Source organism: Oncorhynchus mykiss, chromosome 8 (assembly GCF_013265735.2).
Source record: "Oncorhynchus mykiss isolate Arlee chromosome 8, USDA_OmykA_1.1, whole genome shotgun sequence".
In the NCBI taxonomy this organism is placed as follows: domain Eukaryota; kingdom Metazoa; phylum Chordata; class Actinopteri; order Salmoniformes; family Salmonidae; genus Oncorhynchus; species Oncorhynchus mykiss.
In genome coordinates, this window is record NC_048572.1 from 26674943 (window position 1) to 26689531 (window position 14589).

The window sequence follows — 14589 nt, forward strand, 5'->3', positions numbered from 1 at the left end:
GGTTCACATACTTTTCCCACCCTGCACAGTGAATGTTTACACGGTGTGTTCAATAAAGACATGAACACGTATAATTGTTTGTGTGTTATTAGTTAAGTGGACTGTGTTAGTCTATTGTTGTGACCTAGATGAAGATCAGATCAAATTGTATGACCAATTTATGCAGAAATCCAGGTATTTCCAAAGAGATCACATACTTGTTCTTGCCACTGTATATGGAAAAACAAAAATGTTATACTCGTTTTACCTTTTTTAAAGTTATTCAAGATCATTTGTGTGGATAAAAATATGGATGGGCTTGCTTTAAATTGGACAGGCACTGAAATGTGCTACTTAGGCCTTGGGGCCATGGAAACCCTTTATATGCACCCCTTAGGACATTGCTGCTAGACCTTTATATCAGTGTGAGTGCAATATAGGCTCTGGGAAGAGACACATAGGCAGCGAGAGTCTGAGGGACAGAGATGGAGACAAATGTGGATGGAGATCATTCGGAAGCTGGGAGCAGGGGTGAGTAAAGAATGATTGGAATGAAGAGGTGTGTGGAAATACAGAGCAAGAGGGAAAGGGTAAGAGCACCAGAGGTGTAAAGGAGAGAGAATATTGGAGTATTCATAGTTTACATTGCAGAAACTGGACCCTGGAATGGAGAGAGGAGACTCGTGGGAAATCAATATTGCCTCTCGTTATTCTGTCTCAAAGCTTTGTCCATCCAGAGCCCTGCAAGATGTGTTTCCACTGAGTGGGATCTCATACAAAAGACCACAGCAGTCCAGGAGCACACACCAGCTGTGAGAATGTCACTCCTCAATTATTGTCGCCCTCACATATACAATAGTGGTCGACCTTAAATGTTTCATCCTTTGGCTGACACTAGCTTATACACATTTTGTTGAGATGGCAAGTCGTTTCAACTGCCACTCCCTAACAACACATTTTGGTGAATGTTAAAATCAGTGCATTAATTGTTTTAAAAGCATTTTTGGTGCTGTTCATATTTTTATTCGTCTCCTGCCTATTCTGTGTGCACGTGACAGTATGCATGTGAATGGGGTTAGTTTGTGTTGGTTTGCAAATTCAAAGCAGTGTAGGCCTCAGGTCCTGAGTGCTGAGAGCTCTCCATCCCATACACACATTTGTAGGGCAATCTCACACAGGGCATCCCATAGGGCAATCTCAAACAGTCCACACACACAGTCATTTGAGGTCAACTTTAATATTTAAAGTGTTACAGAGGCAATTTGCAGTTCAAACAATAACAAAGTGATCACCCTGCCTCCGTTTTGGTGAAGAGCTGAGGGACGGGGCTGGAGAAATGTAACCACTCTCACATTCATAGACCGAGCTACGGCTGCAAATAATTACCATCCATCAGATAAAAGGAACCATGTTTTGAGGCTATGCAGTGTTTGTTTAGATTTTTTTTATATTTTTATACAAACGATGGTGTACAACATGCTTATATTTTGGGTTCTGGTGTGGTATGGCAGTTTAACTAAGCTCATGAGGCACAATAAGTGAAATACTTTAAGAAACAATGGGTGCACAGTATATCATTCACTTAAAGCTAGAACACTTAGTAGCTACATCCTTTTTGGACTTATAAAGGAATGGTATAGACCCATTAATTCTTGAAGAATATAACTTAAATGCTTCATGAGCTTAGTTCAACTGTTATTCCCCATCGGATCCCAAAATATAAGCTTGTTTTACTCTTTGTGAACAAACACTGTAGCCTCAACATGATTATTTTTATATCATGGTCAGTCCTTACATTTTTATTTTATTTAACCTTTATTAAACTTGGCAAGTCAGTTAAGAACAAATTATTATTTACAATGACGGCCTATCTAAAGGTAAAAGGCCTCCTGTGGGGATGGGGGCTGGGATTAAAAATAAAAATATAGGACAAACACATCAAGACAAGAGACACCACATCCATAGCTCTGTATATGAATGTGAGAGTGGTTACATTTCTCCAAGCCCATCCTGCAGATTTTTACCAAAACAGAGGCGGGGTTAACGCTGTTACATTGTCCAGCAAGAAAACAGAAGGGGGAACTAACAGAGTCACTAACAACATCCAAAATGAAACAGGTGGGGTTTTAAGACAATCATGGGGTGTCCATTGAATGTTCACTGCCAACAATAGCTGGGACCTAAAAGACACCCACGAGTGTCCACTAAATTTGCCCAAGAGGCAAACAAAATAAAAACCTACACCAAACTTAAAGACAGGAAGCAAACCAAAAAGTGGAGCAAAACAAAAACAGGGAAGTTCAGATAAAGGATTGTTTATTTAGATTGTTGTTGTTGTTTCTTCAAAATAGGGAGAGCCAACTGAAGGTGGTAACCTTCCACATCTCTCAAGCCAACTGGAGAACTGGGCCAGCCGCTCTTAAATATCACCTGTGCCAGCACAGGTGAAACACCGTCTGACTAACGAGATGACAAGTCAGCACAGGTGTAAAACATACTGCCTAATGTCCAAACCTCAAATTATAAATGGAAGAACCAAAGACTGTAACAACGCTTTGAACTAAGGATTCTATCTTTAAAAGCAGATTGCCCCTTTAATAACATGGGTTATATACATGAATGAAGATGTAAGCACCGTAAATAGTTGTAGATCTCTGCCAAGATGGTGAATGAGTTACTTTTGTTTTACTCTATTTTAGTTTGATGATTTACAAACAGCTATCATCACAATGTGCAAAAATACTGTATTGCAGCAGCATGTACCTATTAAGTGTTTGTTTTCATGGTGACCATGAGGGGGCGATGAATTTGTATGCAGATTTATAGTATAGTATGCAGTGTTAAAATGTGTTGTATGCCATACAATCACAACCATTACAAACCCATTTTGAATTAAGTTCCAACTAATCAATATGAAATGTTAGGGTTACTCTGTACACTGTGATGGCTGTTCTGTGGACAGAAGATGTCACCTATTGGTGTAAAAAGCATAAAAGGTGTCACTACTGTCAAAACCCACTTTCAGACATTGAAAACGTGGTCCTCTATTTATTTCAAAACACAAGGTGTGAAATCACTGCTTCCTTACTCTGTTGGCTGCATTATAGAAACAACTCACTGATTCCAGACCTGGTGTGGAACAAGCGTTAAACTCATAGTTGATACATTATTGAGTGTTGTATAAGAGAGACAACCCACTCAAGAGTGAATTATAGATGTCTGAGAGGGAGTGCTCTGTTGATTTGACTCTTTATGAGTTACAGTTGGAGTAAAATGAAAGTTATACCGTGTGTAGATTGGAACTGCTAACCTCTTGATTAACGGTACTGATTCATTCATCTCAGGGTCCTGCTTGACTTAGGAGATGCTTGACTTCACTAAAGAGAGGCATATCCCCTTGCCTCAACATTTTATTCATCAATACAAATGGCTTCTTAATAATGCAATAAGCTTAATCATTCCCTTATTGAAGAAATGGCAATATTGGTGTATAGTGACTGGTATTCATGCCTAATGAAAGAAACATTTTCCAGCAGACGTCACCACATATCAAGTGAATTTAACCAGTTTTGTGTGGGGGTTGAACAATATAAAGTTTCAATAGATAAAAAAAGGTAAAGGTGTCCTACTAATGTAAGTTGTTATATTAACTTGTGATGTTCTGTTCATTTAGGTGCTATCCCCTATCTCTCTCTCTCTCTTTCTCCTGTTTTTATTGAATTAATTTGTATATGAATACCAATGTCAAGTGTGTACGAGTGATAATAAATATTTTGTCTGTATGTTTCTGTGAAGGATTCCATCTCAGACTCTTTGGCAGTGGGGCACCTGCGAGAGTCATCCAGTTCGCAGAGGAACGCCACGAGGGCAGAAGACTCAGTTCTCCCAGTAAGCAGATTTTCCCTTCCCCTCTGTGGCCTTGACATGCCCTCACTTAGGCTGTGACTGGATTCTTGTACTTGCATGTATAGTATGTCCTGTTTAGTAGGCTTTTTGAGTATGCGAGAATAGAGCATTTTCTAGTGAAAAGTTCTAAAAATGGAGTATGCTTTAAGTGCTGGGATGTCATACTTTTGGTATTTTCATCTTGTATGAATTTACTCCACATTCAAGGAAGAGAGTCCTCTTTTCAGACCCTTGTGTCTGACAACAGCTGATGATCACATAAGGGAGGGGCTGTAAAAAAAGAAATAGAATAATAATAATCGCAGGGAACAGCACGATTCATTGCACAACAGACATCACTTCCTCAATATTAATGATATTTGTCACTTACTACATACTGCCAGAATGTTCTAAATAGTATGTATTATGGTTAGTACACACAAGTTATATTTCTAGTAAGCAGCTATGCTATATAGAATTCAGTCACAGCGTTTGTCTCAACTCCTCCATCAGGTTTGGGGTCGGTTCCTTTTCAAGTCAGTCAATTCAGGAAGTCAACTGAAATTCCAATGTTCCTAATTGCTTGAAGATGATTGTAATAGGGATTTCAATTTACTTCATAGATTGACTGAATTTAAATGGAGTTGACCCCAGTCTTGGTTGCCACTCATAGCTGATGCTATATTGCGGCATTTTCTTCGCTTAGTTTTTTGAGCATCAAAAATGTAGAGAGAATTTAATTTTTTGAAAGTTTTATTCTGCTACAGCTACAGTCAGGTATTGGCACAACATGTTTTGACTTTTAAATTAATGATATATAGTCATTGATTCTTGATGAATATAACTTGAGCTTAGTACAACTGCCTTGTCCCATCAGAACCAACAATGTACAGTAAAGCTTGAACATGGTTAAAACTATAATGTGGATGTCATGGACTGTCAGTCCTTTTAGAGTCTGAGAGGTGTTACATTTTCTTAGCCCCTTTCCTGTGCTGTATTCCAAAAAGAGTGGTGGGGTAGCCGTTTCATTGGTTTTCGAATTGCAGACTGTAGCTTTAAAATATTCTGGTCTATGCCTAGTAAAGTCAGCATTTCCCTCCTATAAGAAAATAATTGGTACTATGTTGCTGTGTGGGAGTGTGTGTGTGTACCGTATTGTCTTCTGTCATTGTCACTGTGGGCAACTACTGTACAGTGGGCTACTACTGTATATCTCTTTACCCTAAAGCGATTGACCCCAAACAATGGTAATGACTAGCACATGAATAACCTATCCATCTACAGCAATAGTCAACATGATGTATGTGGTGGTACACATTGTTGGAGGGTGTAGTGGCTGAGTTATTACTGAATGTAATTATTAATGGATAATTCTTCATGGGTAATGGAATACATTTGACATGGCACTAAATATAATTGAAGTAGCCTATTGAGCTTTGAGGCTACATTAATTACAAATAAGGCATAAAGAGGATAGTTGACCATGGAACGTTGAAGAAGTTAGGACAATGGGAACTCTAATGTACCAGCAACAGGGGCAAACATGTTATTTTTTTTATGCTACCTGTCATGAAGAGAGAGCAGAAGTACTAGGAGTTGGAGGAATTCATCCATACAGTCCCCATATAAACTCATATATTTCCATCCAAATACATGAAAGTCGTTACATAAAAGAGCCAACGGCCAGCAGAGTGAGGCAGGATTCCTTGAAGCTTTGGGCTGTCCATCCATCTAGCTGGATTTTTCCCATGTGAGATTGCAGTGTAAAATACTATCATAACTTGCCTCACACGTCTTGAGACTTCCTGGTTGCCTTGCCTTTTGAGAGGGTGAGAATTCTATGGTTATGGATCCGGTGGGATTGTACTGTACATTGAGTTGTGAAAACTTTTATACCCGCTGCTATCTGAAGGTTATTGCCTATAATCATCCATTAATGATATTCTAGGTATTCATACGATGAGGTGAATTTGTAATTAAGGTCACATTTCCTTTCAAACTCTGATGTGATACTCAGGCTACACAACATACTGATTTAAAAGCAGTGCATACAAAGGTTAGTACACCAGGTGCATTCAACAAGGCATACATTTCTTGAATTTTTGTTAACATAAAAATAATAATGTGTTTTTACTGATCCTGTTTACTGATTTAGATCAGATTTCTGCTGTGTAATCATGGCCCCTTCTAGAGATGTGGGGCTGAGTAGACCTCAGTAGCAGCTGATTCAAGGCTCTCATTAGAGTTTAGTATTTTTTTTTTTTTTTTACAGTTGGCTTCAGTGCTTTTTTAATTGCACTGAGTCCATAGGACAATATTACAAATACACCCAGTTGCATGAGGATTTCACTGACGAATTCCCTGTCCTCATGAAATTGTGCCACATAATTTAACAAAAAGAGTGACTATTAGCATGCATACAGATTTTTTTATTTTAAAGTTGGATTATTTGTAGTTGTCCAGTGTTGTCTAGTGCAGTGGTTCTCAAACTTTTTTGACCTGTGACCCCCAAAAACAAGTGGTTCAAAGCTTGCGCCCGAAGCTCGCAGACCTAGGTCTAAATTGATATGAGTGGACCATATTGCAATTGCTCTCTCCCTATCTTTCTCTATATTTATCTCCATCTCCTCTATCATTCTCCTTTCTCTCTGTCTCTAGGGCCTCAGCAGCCTCTTCAGCTCGCTGAAGGTGGTCCGACTTCTCCGCTTGGGCCGCGTGGCCCGGAAGCTTGACCATTACCTGGAGTACGGGGCGGCGGTCTTGGTTCTACTGGTGTGTGTCTTCGGCCTGGTGGCTCACTGGCTGGCCTGCATCTGGTACAGCATTGGGGACTACGAGGTCATTGACGAAGCCACCAACACAATCAAGACAGACAGCTGGCTCTACCAGTTGGCCACGAGCATTGGCTCACCCTACCGCTACAACGCCAGCGGCTCTGGCCAGTGGGAGGGTGGCCCAAGCAAGGACACACTCTACATCTCCTCTCTCTACTTCACCATGACCAGTCTCACCACCATCGGCTTTGGCAACATCGCTCCCACAACAGACGGCGAGAAGATCTTCTCTGTGGCGATGATGATGGTGGGCTGTAAGTATTCATATTTATCTATGACTTTTGTGAAACTAGATAGGTTATTCTCTTTTACAATAACTAATAGTTCAAAGTTGAAAGGCTCCTCGCCAACTAAAATTCTACATTTCATGCCAATAAAGACTACCAATGATCATGTGCAACTACCGGATAGAGTATGGAACATAGTCTAGGGCTGTACAATTAATCAATTTTTATTTCAAATGGTGATATTGACATGTGCCGTATGCCATTCACCGAGTGGTGCAGCGGTCTAAGGCACTGCATCTCAGTGCAAGAGGCGTCACTAGAGTCCCTGTTCGAATCCAGGCTGTATCATATCCTGCCGTGATTGGGAGTCCAATAGGACGGCGCACAATTGGCCCAGCGTTGTCCGGGTTTGGCCGGGGTAGGCCATCATTGTAAATAAGAATTTGTTCTTACCTAGTTAAATTTAAAAAATGCATATCATAAGAGGCTGCGATTTTTTTGAAACCTCACTCAGCTACGTGTAAAACCTTTTACAGTTTACTCTGCTTGTCATCTCTCTCCAGTCTCCCTCTTTCTCCTATTGCGGCTGCTTCCTACTCACACCATGCCCCGCCCCCTGTCACTCAATCAGGCACAGTTCTGGTTCTGCATGCTTATGTTAGCTAGGCCAATGCACGGAGTCAAGAAACAACAACGACTCTGTTTTCAACTTTGCTTCTTCATATAAATCCACATGTTTTCTATATTATACTGTTAGTTTGTGTGTCTTTATCTCTGCAAAATGCCTCCTCATGTGCCTACCACATGAGCTCCACATGTGCTAATGCTAATCACTAACTAACCACTGTAGCACTTTCCTTGCTGTTATAAGCATGTATTACCCCTAGCTTCTTCTAAAGTTTTTTTCACAGATACTTTTTTTGTTAATTGACTGTAATACTGTATGTCCCCTGTTCAAACAGCCTGTTATTTACCTGCTGTTTTCAGACAGACTCATAACCTGTTTTATACAGACTAGGTATTGAGTTTTTTACCCCCCTATACAAAAACGGCAAAAACCCTCTGTGTGAAAGGGGTTATTGTAAGGCTTATAATATGTTTCATGTCAGGATCGTGATGAGGTTATATGAAGACATTATACCCTGCACAGGGAACTTTGAAGCCACAACCTCAGGGCAGTAGGAGCTCAAAAGAGCTGTGGAGAGTACCGTAAATCCATACAGCTATGGAGCAATCACCACTTTTGTGCTTACTCATGAAATTAAGAAATAGGCAGTAGGTTTAACACGATCTTTCATGCAGTGGAGTAATCTTAGGGGATATTTGAGAACATATTTTGATTTGAATCAGAGCAGTTAAAAATAATTATTAGATCAAGAGGCGCTTGAGTTGCATCATCAAGGCTAGAGGCTTTGGGGATTGCCTGAAACCCCAGCGCAAATTAAGCCATGAGGGACTGATACAATATGGCCTGGCTTTGGATTAGATTAATGAAGGATCCGAGTTGTTGCGTTAGGCCAAAGTTGTTGTGTTTAGGGTTTGGCTGGGTTAGGTTGGTAGGGCTAGATTTGTAAAGACGTTCATGCTTTTAGGGGAGGGAAGGAAAGAAAAATCATACCGGAATGCACTAAAATATAAGAAGCGCAAGTTCTCTCACTTGTTTTTCTGGATGACACAGCAGGGGTTTTTTCAACACAACATTTGTAAAAAAAAAAAGAAGATATATAAATCTCAATGTTGGCTGTCCAGCGTGCTATGAATTTAATCCCAGCCAAAATATTGACTTTTCCATTGTTCTCCTGCAATGTGTGGTTGTGCAGGTAATACTAAATGACTAATCTAATCGCTAATGGTTTACTGTTTTAAGAGTCAAATGAGTAGCATTGATCAATCAGACATTCGAGCGAGTTGATGTTATATCGGTGCTATAGCTCTGAAGTTCTGCTATACTGATTTAATCAAACACTTAGAGTTCGAGTCCGTCTGACCGCACGTCAGATACATTTTTATTCGATGAAGCGTTCGTTGCCCGACCTGCTATCATACTATGTTCATTAATCGCATTGGTATAAATTGCATATCGGTTCGTGTGAGGAAAAGCTCTGGGGCTTTCGTTCCAAGTGGTTTGTATTTAGATCCCGCTTTAGTCCATCACTCTCAAAGGCTACAGGGACGGCAGAGATGTGTGTGTGTGTCTACATAAGTGTGGGCGAATACCAACGTCACTGGGCCAAGGATGGCGCTCAGGAGACCTGTCCTATCTAATTAATAATAACACATACCTTACGTAACAATCTTCCCAACTCGCCTCTTCCAACACAAACAACACACCACGTTAACACACACACACACTTTGAACAGAATAGCCCAGTGGCAATTGGCTGGGGCTCAGCACAACACCTCGGTACTGGCGAGTATTTCATTTTAATTTGAACAGAGGCAATAGAGTACTGTATGCTGAGTCGTATTCTGGGCCCTAGAGCCGCTCAAGGTAGCACAGTGGTGTCTCACTGTGCTATTCTGGGTCACACTGGGACCAGGTATCCCCTGTCGGCTGACATCCATTTGTTTTATTTCTCTATTTTCATTTTGGCCCTGTTTTGTGCATTTGTAAATCACATTAGATCAGTGTGCTGCATCTACTTTTCTCATTGAATAATTTTGTTTTGATTACATAATGCATAATCCAGGGCTCACTAGACTGCAAACGTATGCAGTTCTTTTACTCATAACCATCTTGATCTTTTGTGAGACAGGGGATACCTGTTCCCAGTGAGACCCAGGATCAAAAGCTCCCGTGGGTGAGACACCGCTGTGCTATCCTGAGGAGCTCTAGAGACCAGAATATACGGCACTCTATTTAAAAAATGTAAAAAATATTGTACCTTTACTTAACTAGACAAGTCGGTTAAGAACAAATTCTTATTTACAATGACGGCCTACCCCAGCCAAACCTGGACGACGCTGGGCCAATTGTGTGCTGCCCTGTGGGACTCCCAATCACGGCCGGATGTGATACAGCCTGGATTCAAACTAGGGCCTCTAGTGACGCCTCTTGCACTGAGATGCAGTGCCTTAGACCGCTGCGTCACTCAGGAGCCTCTGTTCATATTAAAATGGAAGGGAGGTGGCCCTCATTGGCATCAAATAGGTAGAAACAATGCATTCTGTTCAATTATAAAGATTTTATGCAAAAACTCCCTCATTACCTAACATTGTTACTAACTTATAGAAGAAGTACGGGAAAGCAGACCCACTCAGAGGGTTGGCTAAATCTTGAAATTCCTAATAAAACTGTGTTGAGGTAAAATGTAGTCTGTATCTGCGCTGTTCTCTGTTCATAATGAACCAAATAGCTAAACGCAAAGAAAAACTAGACCTGTGCACATAAGGTTTAGAGATAAAGAATGGAGAGATAAACCTGTACTTTGCAATTTACTTTAAAAGATGATTTCTGCTTGAGCCTACATGTTTGAATCCAGGCCCCATGTTTTGGGGTAGACATGATGCAGTCACTGATTCAGTCAATATGTGGTCAATACCGGCCTATAGACCATTTATATGTTAAGCTAGAAAATATTCACAATTGATTTTAGCAAGCACATTTTTTGTTTTATGTTGGATGCACAGTGATGCCGAAATGTTGGGAAATACCCATAAATTACTGGGAGATTATATGTGGAGTGTGCAACTTTCTTTATTTGGATGCACATTAGTTAACAGCTCAATTGCACTTCACACACATTCAATGTTGTGTGATGTCTTTTGCCCATACCTAGGTTCAGATACATTATTATTTAAATATTTGTATTTTAAATACTTGTTTTTTGTATTTTAGTATTTTCAAATAGATTGGCCAAATCAAATACTTCTATTTGCAGTATTTCAATGCCTACTTGTAAAACCAAATACAATTTTAGAATGAATTCTTCAAAATACTACTACTAATACTACTTAAACTATTTTCAACTATTTTTGCCAAAATAAATGCAAAATACCCTTAAAGGTTGGGCAAAGAGGCAAATGTTTTTATACCATAAATAGATTGATATACTTTATTTTCCCCAAATGAACGTCAGGTGTGGCAAGTCGAATAAGATAAAGATATATAAAAATATATAAACAGCAATATTCACATATGACATATACAAACGCTTACTATATATACAAGATAAGCATCTGTTTCCATTTAAAAGCCTACCGATGCCAGTGCTAAACTGTTATTGCCTCTCGTGGTTTTAAGAGGTTAAGACCTCAGTTTTCACCCTGATGGCAGTACTGTAAATATACAGTACTAGTCCAAAGTTTGGAAACACCTACTTATTCAAGGGTTTTGCTTTATTTTTACTATTTTCTACATTGTAGAATAAGACATATAAACTATGAAATAACACATGGAATCATGTAGTAACCAACAAAAATAGCCACCCTTTGCCTTGATGACAGCTTTGATCTCTTGGCATTCTCTCAACCAGCTTCACCTAGAATGTATTTCCAACAGACTTGAAGGAGTTCCCACATATGCTGAGCACTTGTTGGCTGCTTTTCCTTGACTCTGCGGTCCAACTCATCCCAAACCATCTCAATTGGGTTTTGGGTTGAGGTCGGGTGATTGTGGAGGCCAGGTCATCTGATGCAGCACTCCATCACTCCTTCTTGGTCAAATAGCCCTTACACAGCCTGGAGGTGTATTGGGTCATTGTCCTGTTAAAAAACAAATTGTAGTTCCACTAAGCACAAACCAGATGGGATGGCGTATCGCTACAGAATGATGTGGTAGCCAAAGTGTGCCTTGAATTGTAAATAAACCATGGACAGTGTTACCAGCAACGCACCCCCACACCATCACACCTCCTCCTCCATACTTCACGGTGGGAATCACACATGCAGAGATAATCCTCTGCGTCTCACAAAGACATGGCGGTTGGAACCAATAATCTCAAATTTGGACACATCAGACCAAAGGACTGTAGTTCTTTGCAGCAATTTGACCATGAAGACCTGATTCATGCAGTCTCCTCTGAACAGTTGATATTGAGATGGATCTGTTACTTGAACTCTGTGAAGCATTTATTTGGGCTGCACTTTATGAGGCTGGTAACTCTAATGAACTTATCCTCTGCAGCAGAGGTAACTCTGGGTCTTCCTTTCCTGTGGCGATCCTCATGAGAGCCTGTTTCATAATAGTGCTTGATGGTTTTTGTGACTGCACTTGAAGAAACATTAAAAGTTCTTGAAATGTTCCGGATTGACTGACCTTCATGTCTTAAAGTAATGATGGATTTGTCGTTTCTCTTTGCTTATTTGATCTGTTCTTGCCATAATATGGACTTGATCTATTACCAAATAGGGCTATCTTCTGTATACCAACCCTACGGATTGGCTCAAAAGCATTAAGAAGGAAAGAAATTTCACATTCACTTTTAACAAAGCACACCTGCTAATTGAAATGCCTTCCAGGTGACTACCTCATGAAGCTGATTGAGAGAATGCCAAGAGTGTGCAAAGCTGTCTTCAAGGCAAAGGTTGACTACTTTGAAAAATATCAAATATATTTTGATTTGTTTAACACTTTTTTTGATTACTACATGATTCCATGTGTGTTATTTCATAGTTTTGATGTCTTTGCTATTATTCTACAATGTAGAAAATAGTAAAAATAAAGAAAAGCCTTTGAATGAGTAGGTGTGTCCAAACTTTTGACTGGTACTGTGTGTGTGTGTGTGTGTGTGTGTGTGTGTGTGTGTGTGTGTGTGTGTGTGTGTGTGTGTGTGTGTGTGTGTGTGTGTGTGTGTGTGTGTGTGTGTGTGTGTGTGTGTATATTTAAAATGTTTTTCCAGATCAGTGCAGTGCATGTTAATTGAAATTGTCCATAACCTACTCTGCTTTGTAGTCTTTTCTTTGTGAGACGCCTACTCCAATTTCACTGTGCTTCCTGTCAGGCTGCATTCGAATGAGGCTCAGCTCCAAGTAGTCGATTGGACTCTGTGGTGAAGGCACTGCATTAATTAAGTGCTGTAGCATCATGCAATAGTTTTTCTCGGGTCAGGGGATGCTGCTCCTTTGTGTGGACTCTTCAGTGAGCTGTGGTAAGAGAAATAGAAGAGAGAGGAAGAGAATGAGAATTACCCAGGGAGGGGATGCTAATCGTATAGTTTCTGCCCAATGCCCAGGCAATTTTTTTTATTTTACCTTTATTTAATTAGGCAAGTCAGTTAAGAACAAATTCTTATTTTCAATGACAGCCTAAGAACAGTGGGCCTTGTTCAGGGGCAGAATGACAGATTTTTACCTTGTCAGCTCGGGGATTTGATCTTGCAACCATTCGGTTGCTAGTCCAACGCTCTAAGTCCAACGCTCTAAGTCCAACGCTCTAAGTCCAACGCTCTAAGTCCAACGCTCTAAGTCCAACGCTCTAAGTCCAACGCTCTAAGTCCAACGCTCTAACCACTAGGCTACCTGCCACTAGGCTACATATGACCCGAGATCTAATAAGTAAAATGAACCCCCTAGTCTAAGGGTCCTGGGCTGAGTTTCTACTAAGCTAACATATGGAATTGTTTTAAGATGGTCATACCAAGGATAATTTAGCTATTTGATTTAGAATTTTAGGACCCCTGTAGGTATCAAAAACAAATATATAAAACATATTTGATGTAACATTTAATTTGGCCTTACTGCTTTTAGCCCATAAAAATACATTGAATAACAGATTCATGCATAGAAATCAGATAGTCCAAAAATAAATCAAAAGAAGGTATGTTTTGACCCGTATGTTAGCTTTGACGTGGAAATGCCCTATTCAATTTTATAGATTTTTCGGCCTGGTACCAGGTTACCTTCAGATGAGTTTTGTAACACCTGTGGGGGTTTTAGAGCAAAACAGAGAACAACATCGTATTCAAGAGAGTCTCATCTTTAAAAAGAGGGGTCATATTAGCCCAAACCATTCAGACCTACAGACTTTTTCATGAGAAGACCCATTTTCGGTCTCCTGATCTAACAAACACCGCTGTAGCACTGCCACTTCCATCCGCAGATGTTGTGACGACAGTCTGGTTTCAATTATGGACTATTTTGGCATAGAGGAACGACGTCACTACCAACATCACTACTTTGTTCACTTGAATAAAATACAGACTAGTAGCTCGCATGATGGAGGTTATTTTTAATGCATCAACAAGACTTTATATACAATAATATGTGGACACCCCTTCAAATGAGTGGATTCAGCTAAACTGCCTCTAGAAGCAACGTCGGCACAAGAACTGTTCATCAGGAGCTTCATGAAATGGGTTTCCATTGCCGAACAGCAGTACACAAGCCTAAGATCACCATGCGCAATGCCAAGCGTCGGCTGTAGTGGTGTAAAGCTCGCTGCCATTGAACTCTGGAGCAGTGGAAACACGTTCTCTGGAGTGATGAATCACGCTTCACCATCTGGCAGTCTGACAGACTAATCTGGGTTTGGCGGATGCCAAGAGAACACCACCTGCCCCAATGCATAGTGCCAACTGTAAAGTTTGGTGGATGCGAAATAATGATCTTTGGGTAGTTCGGGTTTTATGATTCGGGCTAGGCCCCTTCGTTCCAGGGAAGGGAAATCATAACACTATGCATACAATGACATTCTAGACAATTCAGTGCTTCCAACTTTGTGGCAG

General features: G+C 40.2%; 1 protein-coding gene across 1 annotated transcript in view; it reads left to right on the forward strand.

The window, feature by feature from the left end:
• The window catches only part of kcnh5a (potassium voltage-gated channel, subfamily H (eag-related), member 5a), a 121167-nt gene that overhangs the window by 61335 nt on the left and 45243 nt on the right, over window positions 1-14589 (forward strand). The window contains exons 7-8 of the mRNA XM_021612176.2: window positions 3775-3867; window positions 6523-6952. Coding sequence (XP_021467851.1) covers window positions 3775-3867; window positions 6523-6952 — 523 coding nt within the window. The remainder of the gene's footprint in view (window positions 1-3774; window positions 3868-6522; window positions 6953-14589) is intronic.